The sequence below is a fragment of the Triticum aestivum genome, chromosome 5B (assembly GCF_018294505.1).
Source record: "Triticum aestivum cultivar Chinese Spring chromosome 5B, IWGSC CS RefSeq v2.1, whole genome shotgun sequence".
Classification (NCBI taxonomy): domain Eukaryota; kingdom Viridiplantae; phylum Streptophyta; class Magnoliopsida; order Poales; family Poaceae; genus Triticum; species Triticum aestivum.
In genome coordinates, this window is record NC_057807.1 from 524305454 (window position 1) to 524321308 (window position 15855).

At 48.4% G+C, this 15855-nt stretch overlaps 1 protein-coding gene across 1 annotated transcript; it reads right to left on the minus strand.

Moving 5' to 3' along the window:
• Positions 1-748: 748 nt before the first annotated feature.
• Positions 749-2177, minus strand: LOC123112917 (uncharacterized). Its single transcript, XM_044534023.1, has one exon. The coding sequence runs from the start codon at positions 2073-2075 to the stop codon at positions 888-890; it is 1188 nt and encodes a 395-aa protein (XP_044389958.1). The 5' UTR covers positions 2076-2177; the 3' UTR covers positions 749-887.
• Positions 2178-15855: the final 13678 nt, after the last annotated feature.

Genomic DNA, 15855 nt, shown 5'->3' on the forward strand with positions numbered 1-15855 from the left:
CCTGCGCCGTGCCCATGCCGCAGCTCCTCTAGGACCAGCCTCCATTGACCATAGATAGAGTCTAGGCTTGCGCACTGACGCAAACAGCAGCATGCCATCCTCCACACCCAGGAGGTCAAGGTATCCCTGGTCCAGGATCTCTGGCGCCTTGATCACAGACAGTTGTTGCTCACGAATGCTGTACTCCACGACACTGTCACCCTCATAATTGGGGACATAGACCTTATTATTTCCCACCACAGCAGTGCGCCCTCCGGTATCGATTTGAAGACCCGGGGTCTGAACGGAGATCATGTCGCTCCACTGACGAGTCTCCGACGAGTAGACAGTGGCGAGGGTAATGCTTCCTTCATCCGCAGAGCCCACCAGGGCCACGAGGAAAGGGCCACCATGGCAGTCGAGGTGGTCACATCGGTCTATGGCGCAGAACACCGTGGCATTACAGTGTATGCTGCCGTTGTAATAGTCGTCGGGGTCGTCGCCTGGCCAGTGCATGATGTCGTGGCACTTGGGGTCGTCGTCGATCTCCCGCCAGTTGTCGGTGACGAGGTCGCAGACATCAAACGGGGCATGGTACCCAGGGGCGTAGAGGAGGGTGAGGCCGTGCCGGGAATCAAGAACGTGGCAGTCCCGGTGGTCATGGGATGCCGGCCGGCGGAAGGTCGAGGTGGAGACAAAGCGGTTGCCCCTGCGGTATTCGTTGTGGAGGAAGCCCAGCATGGGCGGCGCCCCGTGGAGAGCGCGGTAGCCGCGGGCGAAGCCGGGGTCGGAGAGGATGGCGCGCCAGCCCCTGCAGACGGCGGCGGCGCGGATGAGGCTCCTGGGGTCGTCCGCCAGCAGGCGCATGAAGACCGCGCGCATGGCATCGTCAACCAGCGCCGGCGGACTCAGCGGCATCGCCATGGGGGTGATGACCTTTTAATGCCCTGTTCATCATGCACCTTGTTGACTAGTCTGTATGTACCTCCAGTGCAGAACCTCGCGTAGGGCATGACCTTTTCAATGCTAAATTCACCCACCTTGTTGGCTCGGCCTGAATTAAGCTCAACTGCATAACACCCAGCCGGTGTTCTGAGGAAGATGACCCTAACTCCTTCCGCGAAACCAACCGTCCACACGTCCGAGCTCGACATGTCCAAGAGGGCACGACGAGGGAGCAACGGCTCAAGCTCAACGACCCTGTGTCGCGCCCATGCCGCAGCTCCTCTAGGACCAGCCTCCATTGACAATAGATAGAGTCTAGGCTTGAGCACGGACGCAAACAGCAGCATGCCGTCCTCCACACCGATGAGGTAAAGGAATCCTTGGCCCAGGCTCTCTGGCACATTGATCACAGATAGTTGTTGCTCACGAATGTTGAACTCCACGACACTGTCACACTCATAACTGGGGACATAGACCATATCTCCCACCACAGCAGTGTGCCCTCCGTCATCGATGCGCAAACCAGGACTCTGAACAGAGATCATGTGGCTCCACTGACGAGTCTCCGACGAGTAGACAGTGGCGAGGGCAATGCCTCCTTCCTCCACAGAGCCCACCAAGGCCACGAGGAAAGGGCCGCCATGGCAGTCGAGGTGGTCACACCGATCTTTGGCGCAGAGCACCGTGGCATTACAGCGCATCCCAGTCCCGCTGAAGAAGTCGTCGGGGCCGTCGCCCGGCCAGTGCATGATGTCGCGGCACTTGGGGTCGTCGTCGATGTCCCACCAGTCGCCGGTGACGAGGTCGCGGGCTTCAAGAGGGGGGTCGTATGCAGGAGCGTAGAGGAGGACGAGGCCGTGCCGGGAGTCGAGGACCTGGCAGTCTGGGCGGTCCTGCGACGCCCGCCGGCGGAAGGTCGAAGTGGGGACGAAGCGGTTGCCCCTGCGGTACTCGTTGTGGAGGAAGCCGAGCATGGGCGGCGCCCCGTGGAGCGCGCGGTAGCCGTGGGCGAAGCCGGGGTCGGAGAGGATGGCGCGCCAGCTCCTGCAGACGGCGGCGGCGCGGACGAGGCTCCTCGGGTCGTCCGCCGGCAGGCGCGTGAAGACCGCGCGCATGGCGTCGTCGACCGGCGCCGGCGGCCTCATCGCCATGGGGGTGGCGGGCGCCGAGCGAGCAGGGGGGGCGTGGAGATCGGGATGATGGCCCGTCGGCCGTCGGGAGTTGGGGAGGGATGGGGAAAAAGATGCGGTTGCGGCGGCTTAGCAGTCCAGTCCAGACATCTCTAATTGGGCCGGGAGGGCTTGTACTCAACATCTGGGCCGGGATGAATTCGGCTTCTTCGGTTTAACCTGTTAAGAAAATCACCAAAAAAAAAACCTGTTAAGAAAAAGGGTTTCCCCGCTTTGTATTACAAAGCAACCATCGATACAACTAATGATAGGTGCTGGGGCGAAAGCAGCACAATCAGGCCCAAAAGGAAAGAAAGAGAAAAAAGAAAAGAAACAAATGCCGATAACGGCGGATCGACAAAAACGACGAAGCCTCGCGACCGCTGCGTCCACCAGAAATCACCCCCCAAGCTCCGAGACTCCGAAGCGCCGGTACCCATCACCACCTTCAAGAAGGGACGCGACGATGACGACGCTGCTGCCAAGGGTTTCCCCCAGTACGCGGTGAGGAGAGAGGAAGGGTAGCCCCGACGCCCTCCAGGAAGGTCCGCTGGTACCCTCAGGCGCCACCGCGTCGGTGTCGGCCAAGCCAACAGGGATTTCTCCCGATCCCATCCTCCACCTCAGGCACTCCGGAGCTCGCCACCAAACCGACCACCACCCTGCGCCAACAAGGACACGAAGCTTCCCACACCGTCTCACCACGGCACCGCGAAGATGGCTTGCACAACAAAGAAGGGGAGCCGGGACTAGGGCAGCAGCACCGTCAGCATACTGGAGGGCCCCACCTCCACCGTCCACGACGGTAGCCGACCGGACGACAAAGCAGGAGCCTATCGGACCCGTGGCCCCACAGGCCCAGCCGGGCCCTTAGAGGCCCGGACAGCTCCCGGCTCCGCGCCTCAGCTGGCACGCCGCCGGCGTTGCTGCGCCCCGTCCGAGCTGCTTCGCCTCCTCACCACACAGACGACGACGAAGCCATGCCGGGGGCCGGCCCGCAAGGACCCAGATGGGGCCCGCAGGCCCCGATCTGGGTCGGGGGCGCGCCACCGGCCAACCTGCGCCACCACGCGTCACGCCGCCAAGGAGCCGCACCACCACCGCGCGTGCCGCCGGCCACCATAGCCAGGACGTCGGGTCGTTATCAAGCCGAGGAGCATCGCCGCCGCCCCCATGCCTTGGGCAAGGGCCGCGCCCGCGGGGACAGGAAGGCCCCGCCGCTGCCAACACCACCCGTCCAGCGCCGAGGGCGCCCGTCGGTGGTGGCAGGGAAGGGAGGAGAAACGGGGGCGGCCGAAGGGGGGGCAGGGCTCGCGCCGCCCCGGCCACCTCCCGAGGAGGCGGCATGGAGCGGATTCGGGGGAAGGGAGAGGGGGAGGGGGCGGGGACGGCCGGCGGCCAGCGGTGGTGGCGGGGCCTAGGAAGGTCGGCGGTGGGGGAGGGAGGGAGGAACCCTAGAGCGGGGGGAGGAGCGGGACTAGGTGAGCCTCTAGCTCTGTAGGTTGTTGTACAAGATCAACTCGAGTGTAGTTGTAGTTCTCTTCCTATAAATAATGAAGGGATGCTAATTGCTTCAATGTTTCATAGAAGCTGGCCGACCTCAAGTTCAAATCACCACCATATCTTTCGGTGACCATGGTAGGACTAGATATGGGAGGCATCGGAGAAGTGCTAATTCTTACTCGGAGCCAAGGAGCATGGGGCAGCCGCCACAACTGAAAAAGAGCCACTGGAGGAGTAGCTGCTTCTCAACCAGCCTAGAGCCTCGGTTTAACCTGTTAAACTAACAATTTCTTGCGTGCGAGCAGGAGCGGCAGCAGCCAGACGAACGTTTGTCATAGCAAGGAGAAAAGTGCTCCCCTCTCGCTAGGGTTTGGCTCCTCTCGGCGGCGGCGATCTCTCGCGCCACCGTAGAGACCTTTGCTCCTGAAAGTGCGTTATATCGACTAGAGGGGGGGGGGTGAATAGGCGATTTTTATGAATTCTTCACTGAGGAATTTGCCGGTGAGGAAATTCCTTAGCGAAGAACTACTTGCAGCGGAATAAGTACTCAGAAGTAAGCATAGCAGAATACATGCATGGTCATCATGATGAAATGAAGACAATCAAAGAGTACAGAAAGCATAAACACAGGATGGCACAAGATGAAGACAAACAGACTGAAGAAATTGAACTGAGGAAATTGAGAAAGTCTTCAGTCAAGGTCTTCAAACACAGATATGAACAAACAGTTAACACAGTAATGAGGAAATGAATAGGTTGAGGAAATGGAACCAGTTAGGTTGGTGAAGACAATGATTTGGTAGACCAGTTCCAACTGCTGTCTCAGTTGTACGTCTGGTTGGAGCGGCTGAGTATTTAAACTCGAGGACACACAGTCCCGGACACCCAGTCTCTGAGCATGCAGCTCAGGACACCAAGTCCTCACCGTATTCTCCTTGAACTAAGGTCACACAGACCTCGTCCAATCACTCGTGGTAAGTCTTCAGGCGACTTCCAAACCTTCACAGACTTGGTCACTCGGCGATCCACAATTCCTCTTGGATGCTCTAGACCATGACGCCTAACCGTCTGGAAGAGGCACAGTCTTCAAAGGTAACAAGCGTCGGATCCACTCAGGATCAATTTCTTCAGTGATGCTCAATCACTTTGGGTTTGTAGGTGTTTGGGTTTGGGTTTTTCCTCACTCGATGATTTTCGCTCAAAGTCCTCGGAGGATGGGTTGCTCTCAAATGACAAGTGTCAAGTTCTCTCGGAGCAGCCAACCAGCTAGTGGTTGTAGGGGGCGGCTATTTATAGCCTAGGGAGCAGCCCGACATGATAAGACATAAATGCCCTTCAATAATATGACCGTTAGGTGGATAAGATATTTTGGGGACAGCTGGCGCGCAGCACAGCAACGGTCGGAAATTTGACTCTCAAATTCCTCAGGGCTATCATGTTCCTCACTGTGTAGGCAATCCGCACTGGCGAATTTCTAACTCCTCAGTCAGAACAAAATCCTCAGCGACCAGAAGAACTTCGTCTCTGTCACTGATGAAATTGACTGAACTGTATGAGATTTCCAAAGGCTTCACTCGAAGGGATTGGTAGGTGTAGGATTTTGAGTTGAGCATCACATGGAAATTTTTCCTTAGTATTTCCTCGACCCCCTTTAACAGTACGGTGTTTCCTATGACTCAAGAAAGAGAAAAATGAAACTACGAAAACAAAAGTCTTCACGCTTCATGTTCCTCAAATGAATACCAAGTCTTCAAGGTCACACCAATTTTTTTCACTTTCAAAGTCTTCAGAAAGTCTTCAGAATATCAAAGTCTTCAGTCGAAGAACTTCATTTTTAGGGGTCGACTTTCTCTGTAAATATCAAACTCCTCATAGACTTATAGACCTGTGTACACTCATAAACACATTAGTCCCTTAACCTATAAGTCTTCAATACACCAAAATCACTAAGGGGCACTAGATGCACTTACAATCTCCCCCTTTTTGGTGATTGATGACAATATAGGTTAAGTTTTCAACGGGGATAAACATATAAAGTGTAAATACTGATTTTGAGGAATTTGATTGCAAGATATAGAAGAACTCCCCCTGAAGATGTGCATAGTGAGGAATTTGCTTTTGAGGCAATGCACACTTGAAGAGTTGAATCATGGAGATCTCCCCCTATATCTTGTAATTCATACACGCATTTGATACATAATATGACGAATTTGAAATGCATGATGAAATATGGTGCCTGATGCCATTCAGCATGCGTGCAATAATATTAATGAGGAATAAGCATGCGGAAAAATGCATCCAAAGTATCAGAGCTAGTGCAACAAAAGAACGAGAGTTGTAACTTAGCAAAAAAATGATATATGCCCATATAATAGACCGGCTTGAAGACTAACTCAAATTTCTCCCCCTTTGTCATCAAATGACCAAAAGGATCGAAACTGAGGACTAACGCCCCTGAAGAATATCAAGTTGATGGAGGAGCGCCAGCGTTGTCGGGGTCGGTTGTCGTAGTAGGGCCTGCCGCAGTGTCGTCCAAATCTTCATTTTCATCAGTGTCTCGCGATGAAGAATAAGAGCTGGCCACCACTGGAGGAACCTTGACCCTCTTGAATTTCTTCGGCGGAGGTGCAGACCAGTCAAATTCTTCCTTAAGACCCATAGTCTTCAGTTCTTCAGCGCTATAGACATGAGAAAGAACAGCCCAGGTGCGGTTGAATGTTTCATGAAGGTAGTACTGGTTTTTCTTCACTGCATTGTGTGTTGATGTCATGTTGTGAAGAATTGAACCAAACTGACGCTTGACCCATTTATGATTGCGATCAACCTTTTGATGAAGACTGAGGAGTAACTCACGATCAGTCATCACCCTGGGTGCTGTAGCTTGAGGATTTTGCTTGGCTGAGGTATTTGCGGCAGAGTCATGTGTGGCAGAGTCATCATTGGTGGAGTAAGATGCTGCTTTATAGAATTGACCATCCAATGGACGAATGCCTTCATCTATCACAGCAGTGGCCTTGCCTTTGTCATCGGCTGAGGAAACTGTCCGTTTGAGGACTTCAATTGGAGGCAAGTAGCTGCAGTGGTTCAGAGTATCAGCTTTGTAATTGAGTGAAGACCTTGCCCTGATGAACCTCATAATCCAAGGCGCATAAGGCTTCAGCTCAAATGTTGACATAGCAATGTTCGCCAGAGTCCTCATGAAGAAATCATAGAAGTTAATGGGAACGCCATGAATAATGTTGAAAAGCATATTCTTTATGATGCCAACGACTTCTTCATCATTTGAGTCGTGGCCTTTGATAGGACTCATTGTCTTCGTCAGAATCCGATAGACAGTCCGAGGCACATATAGTAATTCCTTGACGAGGAATTTGGTTCGTGGGGCCTGACCTGGCTTCAATGGCTTCATTAGCACTTGCATATAGTGATTTGTCAGTTCAGGGTCACTGTAGATGCAACGTGCGTTGTCAAGGGGAGGACTGAGAGGAAGGACACGAAGCAATTCAGTTGCTGGTGCCTTGTAGTGAGTGTTTTCAGACATCCAGTCCAACACCCATGAGTTAACATCTTCAGAGTTGCCTGTGATATGCAGTGTCGCGTAGAACTAAAGAATGAGTTCTTCATTCCAATCACAGATGTCAGTGCAGAAATTCAGAAGTCCTGCATCGTGAAGAACACTAAGGACTGGCTCGAAGCACGGCAGAGATTCCATGTCCACATGAGGAATATGTGCATGATCGAAGATTTTGTCCTTGTTGAATAGCATAGAGGAATAGAAATTTGCTTGGCTGGCAGTCCAGAAACACCTCTTCCTTATGCGAGCAGAGTCATAAGGATTGTAATCAGTGAAGAAAACATGCTCGCCATAGAAGTCTTCAGCCTTGAACTTCTGTTTACTTGAGAACGGATTCTTCGGCTTTGGCAGAGGGGTGTCAGTGAGTTGCATCACCACCTCAGGAATCACGAGCTCAGGTTCTTCAGGCTGAGGAATTTCTGGTTCCTCTTCATGTGCAGTCTGAGGACCAGCAGCAGCAGCAGGTTCTTCAGCACTAGCGGCTGGAATTTCTTCATGCACAGAGCCCAGTTGAACTGTTGGTGCAGGGGACTGAGGAATTTGTTGGATTGGGGTGAAGAGTGGTGAATTTGGATGCTGACTATCCCAGAAGTCATCATCCATCACTGGCGTTGTGCTTCCAATATCCACATCTTCATCTTCAATTTCCTCAACACCAGCCTCTTCAGCTGTGAACTGAGGCATAGGTGAGGAAATGATTGGCGTTGAGGGGATAGCATCCACCTCAATTTCTTCATCAATCTGCTCTGACGAAGCAGCAGAATGATTTTCTTCATCAGATCCACTTGGGATCACATAGTCTTCACCAAAAGGAACAAGGTCCTTTGATGGAATTGAGGAAATAGGAACAACATCAATTGGATTTTCAAATGAGCTGGTCATTGGCTTCATTTTCTTCGCAGGCGAAGAATTTGACGCAGCTGATGCCTTCCTTTTCTTCACTGCAGCTTGCTCTGCAGCCTTGGTCTTCTTCATATCAGAGGCAGATGGAAGAATTGGAGTTGGTGTTGGCGCAGGAGGAGCTGAGGAATCAGGTTGAATTTCCTCAGGCGCAACTGATGCAGTTGCCCTGATCTCTTCAGTTTCTTCAGGCGCACCACTAGTGGATGCCCTGGCAATTTCTTCAGTGGCTGGAATTGAGTCATCAGCCCTGGAACTAGCATTGTCATCAGCAGGCTGAAGGTCATCGGCCGTGCTGGCATGTTCTTCAGCAGGCTGAGCAGAGGCTGCAACCTGAGGAATTTCCTGTTGCGTTGGGGCTGCAACATTTGTGAAATTCTTCGTCAGGTTGACGAATCTGACCTTGGCTCCCTGCCAATTAGCATAATAGGCATCAAAGTCTTTGCCGAGGTCTTGAATTTCAGTCTGAACCTTGAGAAGTTCCTCAGTTGTCATTCTGACAACATTTTTCTTCAGGAGCTTCTCCTTTCTGTATTGAGCTTTCTTGATCTGCCTGGCCTTCTCATATTTCCATTTCTCTTCAGCGATGAAATGGGTCAGCATGTGACTTTGACCAGCAGTCAGATGAAGATCAGGCATGGGGGTGTTAGGGTCCTTGTGCCAGAGATCAATGTAGTCGAGGATTTTCTTCGGATCCAAAAGCAGTGGCACTGCTGTGCCTTTGGCTCTAGCGGCCTTTGCTTGTCGATCTCTGATGATTTCTGCAAGTTCATCATCAGAGGCTTCATCATCAGATGGCACATGGAATGCGACCTGTTTCTTCTTCGGACTTGGCCGAGGACCACGTCCGGCAGTGGCCTTGGTCTTCAACAGTGTGGGACCTGATGAGGAAATAGGTGCAGCTGAGGAACTTGCTGAGACACCAGAGGCAATCGAGAAACCAGCAATCCTTTGACACATGGCCAGATGCACAGGTGCTGAGGACTTTGAAGGAGCAGGAGCAACATGAGGGATTTGCCGTGAGGGCATTGCTGAGGAAATTGGCCGTGAGGGCGCTGTTGGTGAAGCACTTGGCTTACGAGCAGGCTTCTTTGGCATAGATTTCCTCGTTTTGACAGAGGCCTCAGTAGCAGTAGCAGTGGCAGAATCCTCATTGAATTTCTTCACTGCTTCCTTGGCTTGTCGTGCCAATTTAGCTTGGCGCTTGGCCCATTCTTCAGGAAAGTCCTCACCACGCTTGATGAGAACCTAGTGATTCAGCAGCAGACATTTGTACCTGTGAACAGAGTATAGTTGCGAGGAATTTGGAGAGGTCATATGCGTTCTCAGAAGGTTTTTCAAAAAGAACAAGTTTTGAGGATTTTGACCAGATGTGCCTTGAAGAATTTCACTAAGCGTTCTTTGTCTTAGGTTCCAGAGTTGTATAGATCGAGGATCCACACAATTGAGGAATCTTGAAGAAAAATCATTGCTTAGAGAAACGAATCAAGAGCATATGACGTGTGAGGTGTTCATATGTGTGAAGATTTGAAGAATAAACACCTTTGAAGATTTTCAGGAAAGCTTGAGAATCAAAGCGAGTAATAAAAGTAACTTTTAATTACCCGAAGTGAAGAACACGACGAACTGAGAGGAACAGATGGGAAGTTCGTCAGGTTAGATCTTCCTTGCCCTAACTTGGCGGAGGAAGACAGCTACGGCGGCGACGGAGTGAGGATTTCCGCAACCGGCGCGAGTACGACGGCGACGAGGTCGAGGCAGTGAAGCTCTTCCTCACCGGCGATGATGGAGTAGCGGTGGCGCTAGGGTTTGAGGAGCTCGAGCGGGAGAGAGAATGGTCGAGCGGAGTAAAAGAAGTGAGGAAGGGAAGAGGGGTATTTATAGATATGGTGAAAAACTGTTCGCCCGAAGATTTGGGACGAACGTGCCCCTGCCCTTTCTCCTTCACATGACATGTGTCACCCACGTATTGTGTAGTTGAGATCGTGTACGATCGTGGGTGAGTAGAATAATGCATCGTGGGATGCGGAACGGTTTGAGCGGTAAAAACGAAAGTTTGGATAAGATCAGTTTTAAAATTCCGTTCGCAATTTCTTCAGCTGACAAGGACACAGTGAAGATTTTGAACGAGTTTCAAATAGAACGCACATGAAGAATTTTTGAATAGATTGGGTTGAGTATAGCATAGAGGGGGAAGGGTCCGATCACATTCACTTAGCAGAAAACGCAACATGAAGAAATAGCCATAAGTGAATGCTGTAGAGGACATAAACTCATATATATATATCTAGCCAATGAAGAAAAACGACGGAAACTATGAAGATTTTGCAAAGTTGAAGAATTTGAAAAACTGAGGAAAAACTCAAATTTGAAGATTTTCAACTTTGGTGGTGGCGTGACCCACCGTATAAGAATGATGATTTCAGACACCGCGTACAATTGTCGTAGGGTTCTGAGAATCAAATTCTTCATTAATTTCTTCACACTTAGAGTGTTATTCTTCATTGATTGAAGAAAAACGTTTCTTCATGTGTTGCACATCTAAGTCATCAATTTTGCATAAGTGTCAGGATGTGTGTCCTTTTCAAAGAACATTCGAAGATTCTAAGATATTTAGCTCACACCGCAACTTGCTAAATCTCTTCTCATCCAAGGGCTTAGTGAAGATATCAGCTAGCTGTTCTTTAGTCTTCACGTGCTCGATGGAGATATCGCCCTTCAACACATGATCACGAAGAAAATGATGACGAATCTGAATGTGCTTTGTCTTCGAGTGCTGAACTGGGTTGTGAGCAATCTTGATGGCACTCTCATTGTCACAGTAGAGAGGCACATTCTTCACGTTGACGCCGTAGTCCTTGAGCGTTTGCTTCATCCATAGTAGTTGAGCACAGCAAGAGCCAGCAGTAATGTATTCAGCTTCCGCAGTAGATAGTGATACGCAGTTCTGTTTCTTCGAGGACCAACAGAACAAAGATCGTCCGAGGAAATGACAAGTGCCAGATGTTGACTTGCGGTCCACACGATCACCAGCATAGTCAGAGTCAGAATATCCAATGAGATCAAAAGCAGAGCCCTTGGGATACCATAATCCTAGTGTTGGTGTGTGAGCTAGATATCGAAGAATATGTTTCACAGCCTTATGGTGTGATTCCTTCGGTGCAGCTTGAAATCGGGCACACATGCAAACACTAAGCATTATATCTGGCCTAGATGCACATAAGTACAATAAAGAACCAATCATGGAGCGGTATACCTTGTGATCAAAGTCAATACCATTTTCATCAGTGCATAGATGGCCATTTGTGGGCATAGGAATTTTGACTCCTTTGCAATCTTGCATGCCGAATTTCCTCAGTACATCTTTGAGGTATTTCTCCTGAGATATGAATATGCCATTGCGCTGTTGACGAATTTGAAGACCTAAGAAGAATTTCAACTCTCCCATCATAGACATTTGATATTCTTCACTCATCATATAGGCAAATTCATCACTATAACGTTGGTCAGTACAGCCAAAGATAATATCATCAACGTATATTTGGCACACAAACAGTTCACCATCATAAGATTTAGTAAAAAGAGTAGGGTCGAGTGAACCGTGTGTGAAGCCATTCTTCACGAAGAATTCCTTCAATGTATCATACCACGCCCGAGGGGCTTGCTTGAGGCCATAGAGAGCCTTGTTGAGTCTGAAGACTTTGTCAGGATTCTTTGGATCTTCAAAACCTGGGGGTTGAGCAACATATACTTCTTCCTCAAGCTTACCATTGAGGAATGCACTTTTCACATCCATTTGATATAAAATGATATCATGATGGTTAGCATAAGCAAGTAATATGCGAATAGCCTCAAGTCTAGCAACAGGTGCAAAAGTTTCATCGAAATCAATTCCTTCAACCTGTGTGTAGCCTTGAGCTACAAGTCGTGCCTTATTCCTCACCACAAGGCCATTTTCATCTTGCTTGTTGCGGTAGATCCACTTTGTGCCAATGATATTATGCTTGCAAGGATCTGGACGTTTGACCAGTTCCCAGACATTGTTGAGCTTGAACTGATGTAATTCTTCTTGCATGGCCTGAATCCACTCAGGCTCCAGAAATGCTTCATCTACCTTAGTGGGCTCTGTGATAGAGACAAAAGCATAGTGCCCACAAAAGTTAGATAAATGTGAAGCTTTTGAGCGTGTGAGAGGACCTGGCGCTTCAATGTCATCGATGATCTTGTCAACTTGTACTTCTTTTGCAACGCGAGGATGAGCTGGTTGTCGTCGAGGTATTTGATCATTTTCCTCAGCACCATTGTCTTCAGCATTATCTTCAGGTGCATCAGCTCGACGTTCTTCGCGTAATGGAATGAATTCTTCAGCAGATTCTTCAGTAGGTATGACATCCTCAGTTGCCTTGAACTTGATGGACTCCTCAGGTGCTGGTTCATCTATCACGGAAGGTAGGTGCTCTCTTTGCGAGCCATTAGTTTCATCGAACCGCACATCTACAGTTTCAACAACCTTGTGAAGGGCGATGTTGAAGACTTTGTAGGTGTGCGAGTCCTTTCCGTAACCAAGCATGAAACCTTCATGTGCTTTTGGTGCAAATTTAGCATTGTGATGAGGATTTCTAATCCAACATTTGGCACCGAAGACTTTGAAATAACTCACATTGGGTTTCTTGTCAGTGAGGAGTTCATAGGCAGTCTTCTTGAAGAATTTGTGAAGATATACTCTGTTGATGATGTGGCACGCAGTATCAATTGCATCAATCCAGAAATGATAAGGCATTTTGTATTCATCAAGCATAGTGCGAGCCATCTCAACAAGAGTTCTGTTCTTGCGCTCCACGACGCCATTCTGCTGAGGAGTATAAGGAGCAGATAACTCATGAGTAATACCAAGTTCATCAAGATAGTCATCAAGACCGGAATTCTTGAACTCAGTTCCATTGTCACTCCTGATGTGCTTGATCTTCACACTAGTTGGTTGAAGCCCTCGAGGAAAATCGTTTGAAGACTTCCTGCACTTCATGTTTGTAAGTAAGAATGTGTACCCATGTGTAACGAGAGTAATCATCAACAATAACAAAACCATATAGAGATGCATCATTAGTGACTGCTGAGTAATGATTAGGTCCAAAGAGGTCCATGTGAAGCAATTTGAATGGACGAGTAGTGGTCATGATAGTCTTTGCTGGATGCTTGGCCTTGGTCATTTTTCCAGCTTCACAGGCACCGCATAAGTGATCCTTGAGGAATTTGACATTCTCAATGCCAATGACATGCTTCTTCTTTGCAAGCGTGTGCAAATTCCTCATGCCTGCGTGACCAAGTCGTCGATGCCATAGCCAGCCTTCTGAAGCTTTTGGAAGTGGACACACGGCTGGTTGTGGTCCTGTAGAGAAATCAACAATATACAAGTCTCCTCTCCTAAAGCCTTCGAAGACTTTGGAATGGTCAGCTTCCATAACCACAACACAACGATACTTGCCAAAGACAACAACCATATCAAGATCACAAAGCATTGAGACTGACATGAGGTTGTATCCTAAGGACTCAACAAGCATGACTTTGTCCATGTGTATGTCCTTAGAGATCGCAACCTTACCAAGACCCAATACCCGACTTTTGCCTTTGTCAGCAAAGATGATATGCTTCAGATGTGACGGTGATAAGGGAGCATCCATCAATAGATTCTTGTCACCAGTCATGTGATTTGTACATCCACTATCGAGGACCCATTCAGTGGCTTTGGGTTGATCATCCTGCAGATGAATTAGTGCAACTTACGATCTCATATACTTCATCAGTGAAGAATATGATATCAGGATCATCAGATGAATTTCATCAAGTAGTAAAACAGATATAGCAGTATGAGGATGTGTGAAATGAAAGTTCATTTCATCATGATTAGCCTGCGTCCTTTCAGGCAAGATTGTCAGGTCCCCAGCAAATTCTTCACACGTTAAAGCACGTCTCGAGACCTGACCCTGCAGAAGAGGTTAGTTCTTTTTCTTCACCACCCACATCTGAAGGGGTGGCAAAGAGTTCATCACTCTGCGAGCACCATAAGAGAATGGTGGTATAGAGGCCAAACCATTTCGTTTCACATAAGAGGGGTTAGGGTAAGCATATGAATAAGCAGAGAAATTCTTTGAGGACTTATGAACATAATGGTTTGAAGAATAATGCACATATTCATAGCCCTTAGCTTTACCCTGCGAAATAGAGTTGTTAGCACGATGATAATCATATGAGGACTTTGATCCTTTTGAGGAATTTGATCCACGTGAGGAATTTGGTCCGTATGAGGACTTGGATCCATATGAAGAATTTTGTCCATATGAAGAATTTGATCTGGGGTTCCTATTCTTTACAGGTGGTGTCATGAGGACATTCACCTGAAGACTTTCAAGGCACTTCTTGGGAACCCAGATTTTCTTCATAGGGGAACCGTTCCTGCAGTTAGTGCCAACATATCTAGCAAATACTTCACCATTCTGATTTTTGAACAGTTTATAGTTGGAGTCAAATGACTCATCAGAAGAATGAGGAGATTCACATGTAAAGCTAGATAAGTTAGATGGATCAACTGGAGGTCCCTTTGCAGCAACCCATGAGGTTTTGGGGTACTGTTCAGGCTTCCAATATGTTCCATCAGCATTGAGTTTCCCCTCAAAGGCAATACCCTCTTTTCTAGGGTTTCTGTTGAGGATTTGCTTTTTAAGCACATCACAAAGAGTCTGATGCCCTTTGAGGCTTTTGTACATGCCTGTCATGTACAATTTCTTCAACCCTGCATTGTCAGTGATACTAGCAATGTCCTTAGATGAGGAATTAGTGATAGCAGGAGCAGGTGAAGAATTTGTAACAGTTGAAGCATTTGAACATTCAGGTGAAGAAGATTCACATTCAATGCACTTTAAGCATGGAGGAACAAATTCTTCCTGAGAAGCGCTGATTTGTTGAGCTAGCAATGAATCACGCTCCTTCTGAAGATCTTCATAACTCACTCTTAGCTTCTCAAGATCTTGCTTTCTTTGAAGAAATTCATAAGAAAATTTCTCATGATCAGACAAGAGAGTGTTATGATGACCTTGAAGGTTATCAAACCTAGACTGAAGTCGCTGAAGATTTTCAGTCAGGGCTTTAGTGCGATTCATTTCTTCACTTAACATATCATCACTTTTACCTAACATGTTTTGAACCTTTTCCAAGGCATGTTGTTGTTTGGTGGCAATACAAACAAGCTTGGTATAGTTTGGTTCAATATCATCATCAGATCCATCATCATCAGATTCATCGTCACTATACTCAGATGAGGAACATTCGGTTACCTTGTCACCCTTTGCCATGAGACATGATGCAGAAGATGATGATTCTGGTCCGAAAGTCATCGTTTTGAGAGATTCCTTGAAGTCCTCAAACCAAGGATCATGACGAGTTCGATGACCTTCATAGACATCAGAGATTCGGTCCCAGATAAGCTTCGCATTGCAAAGATGCATAATGCGCTTGAATTCATCTCTAGATAGGCAGGAACAGATGATATCCTTCGCCATGATGTCAAGTCGAGTGTACTTGCGAATATCATCTGCGTTCGCCGACTTGCACAGATCAGTAAGACCGATTTTAGTGACGGTCCACAGCTCGCTGTCCATTTCCATGAGGCGCTTCCTCATCATGGCCTTCCACTTGGGATAATCATGACCGTCAAAGATAGGGAAAGTCACTTTCTTCATACCTGCGGTCGACATAACTAGAACTCCAGGTGGTTAAACCAAAATCACACAG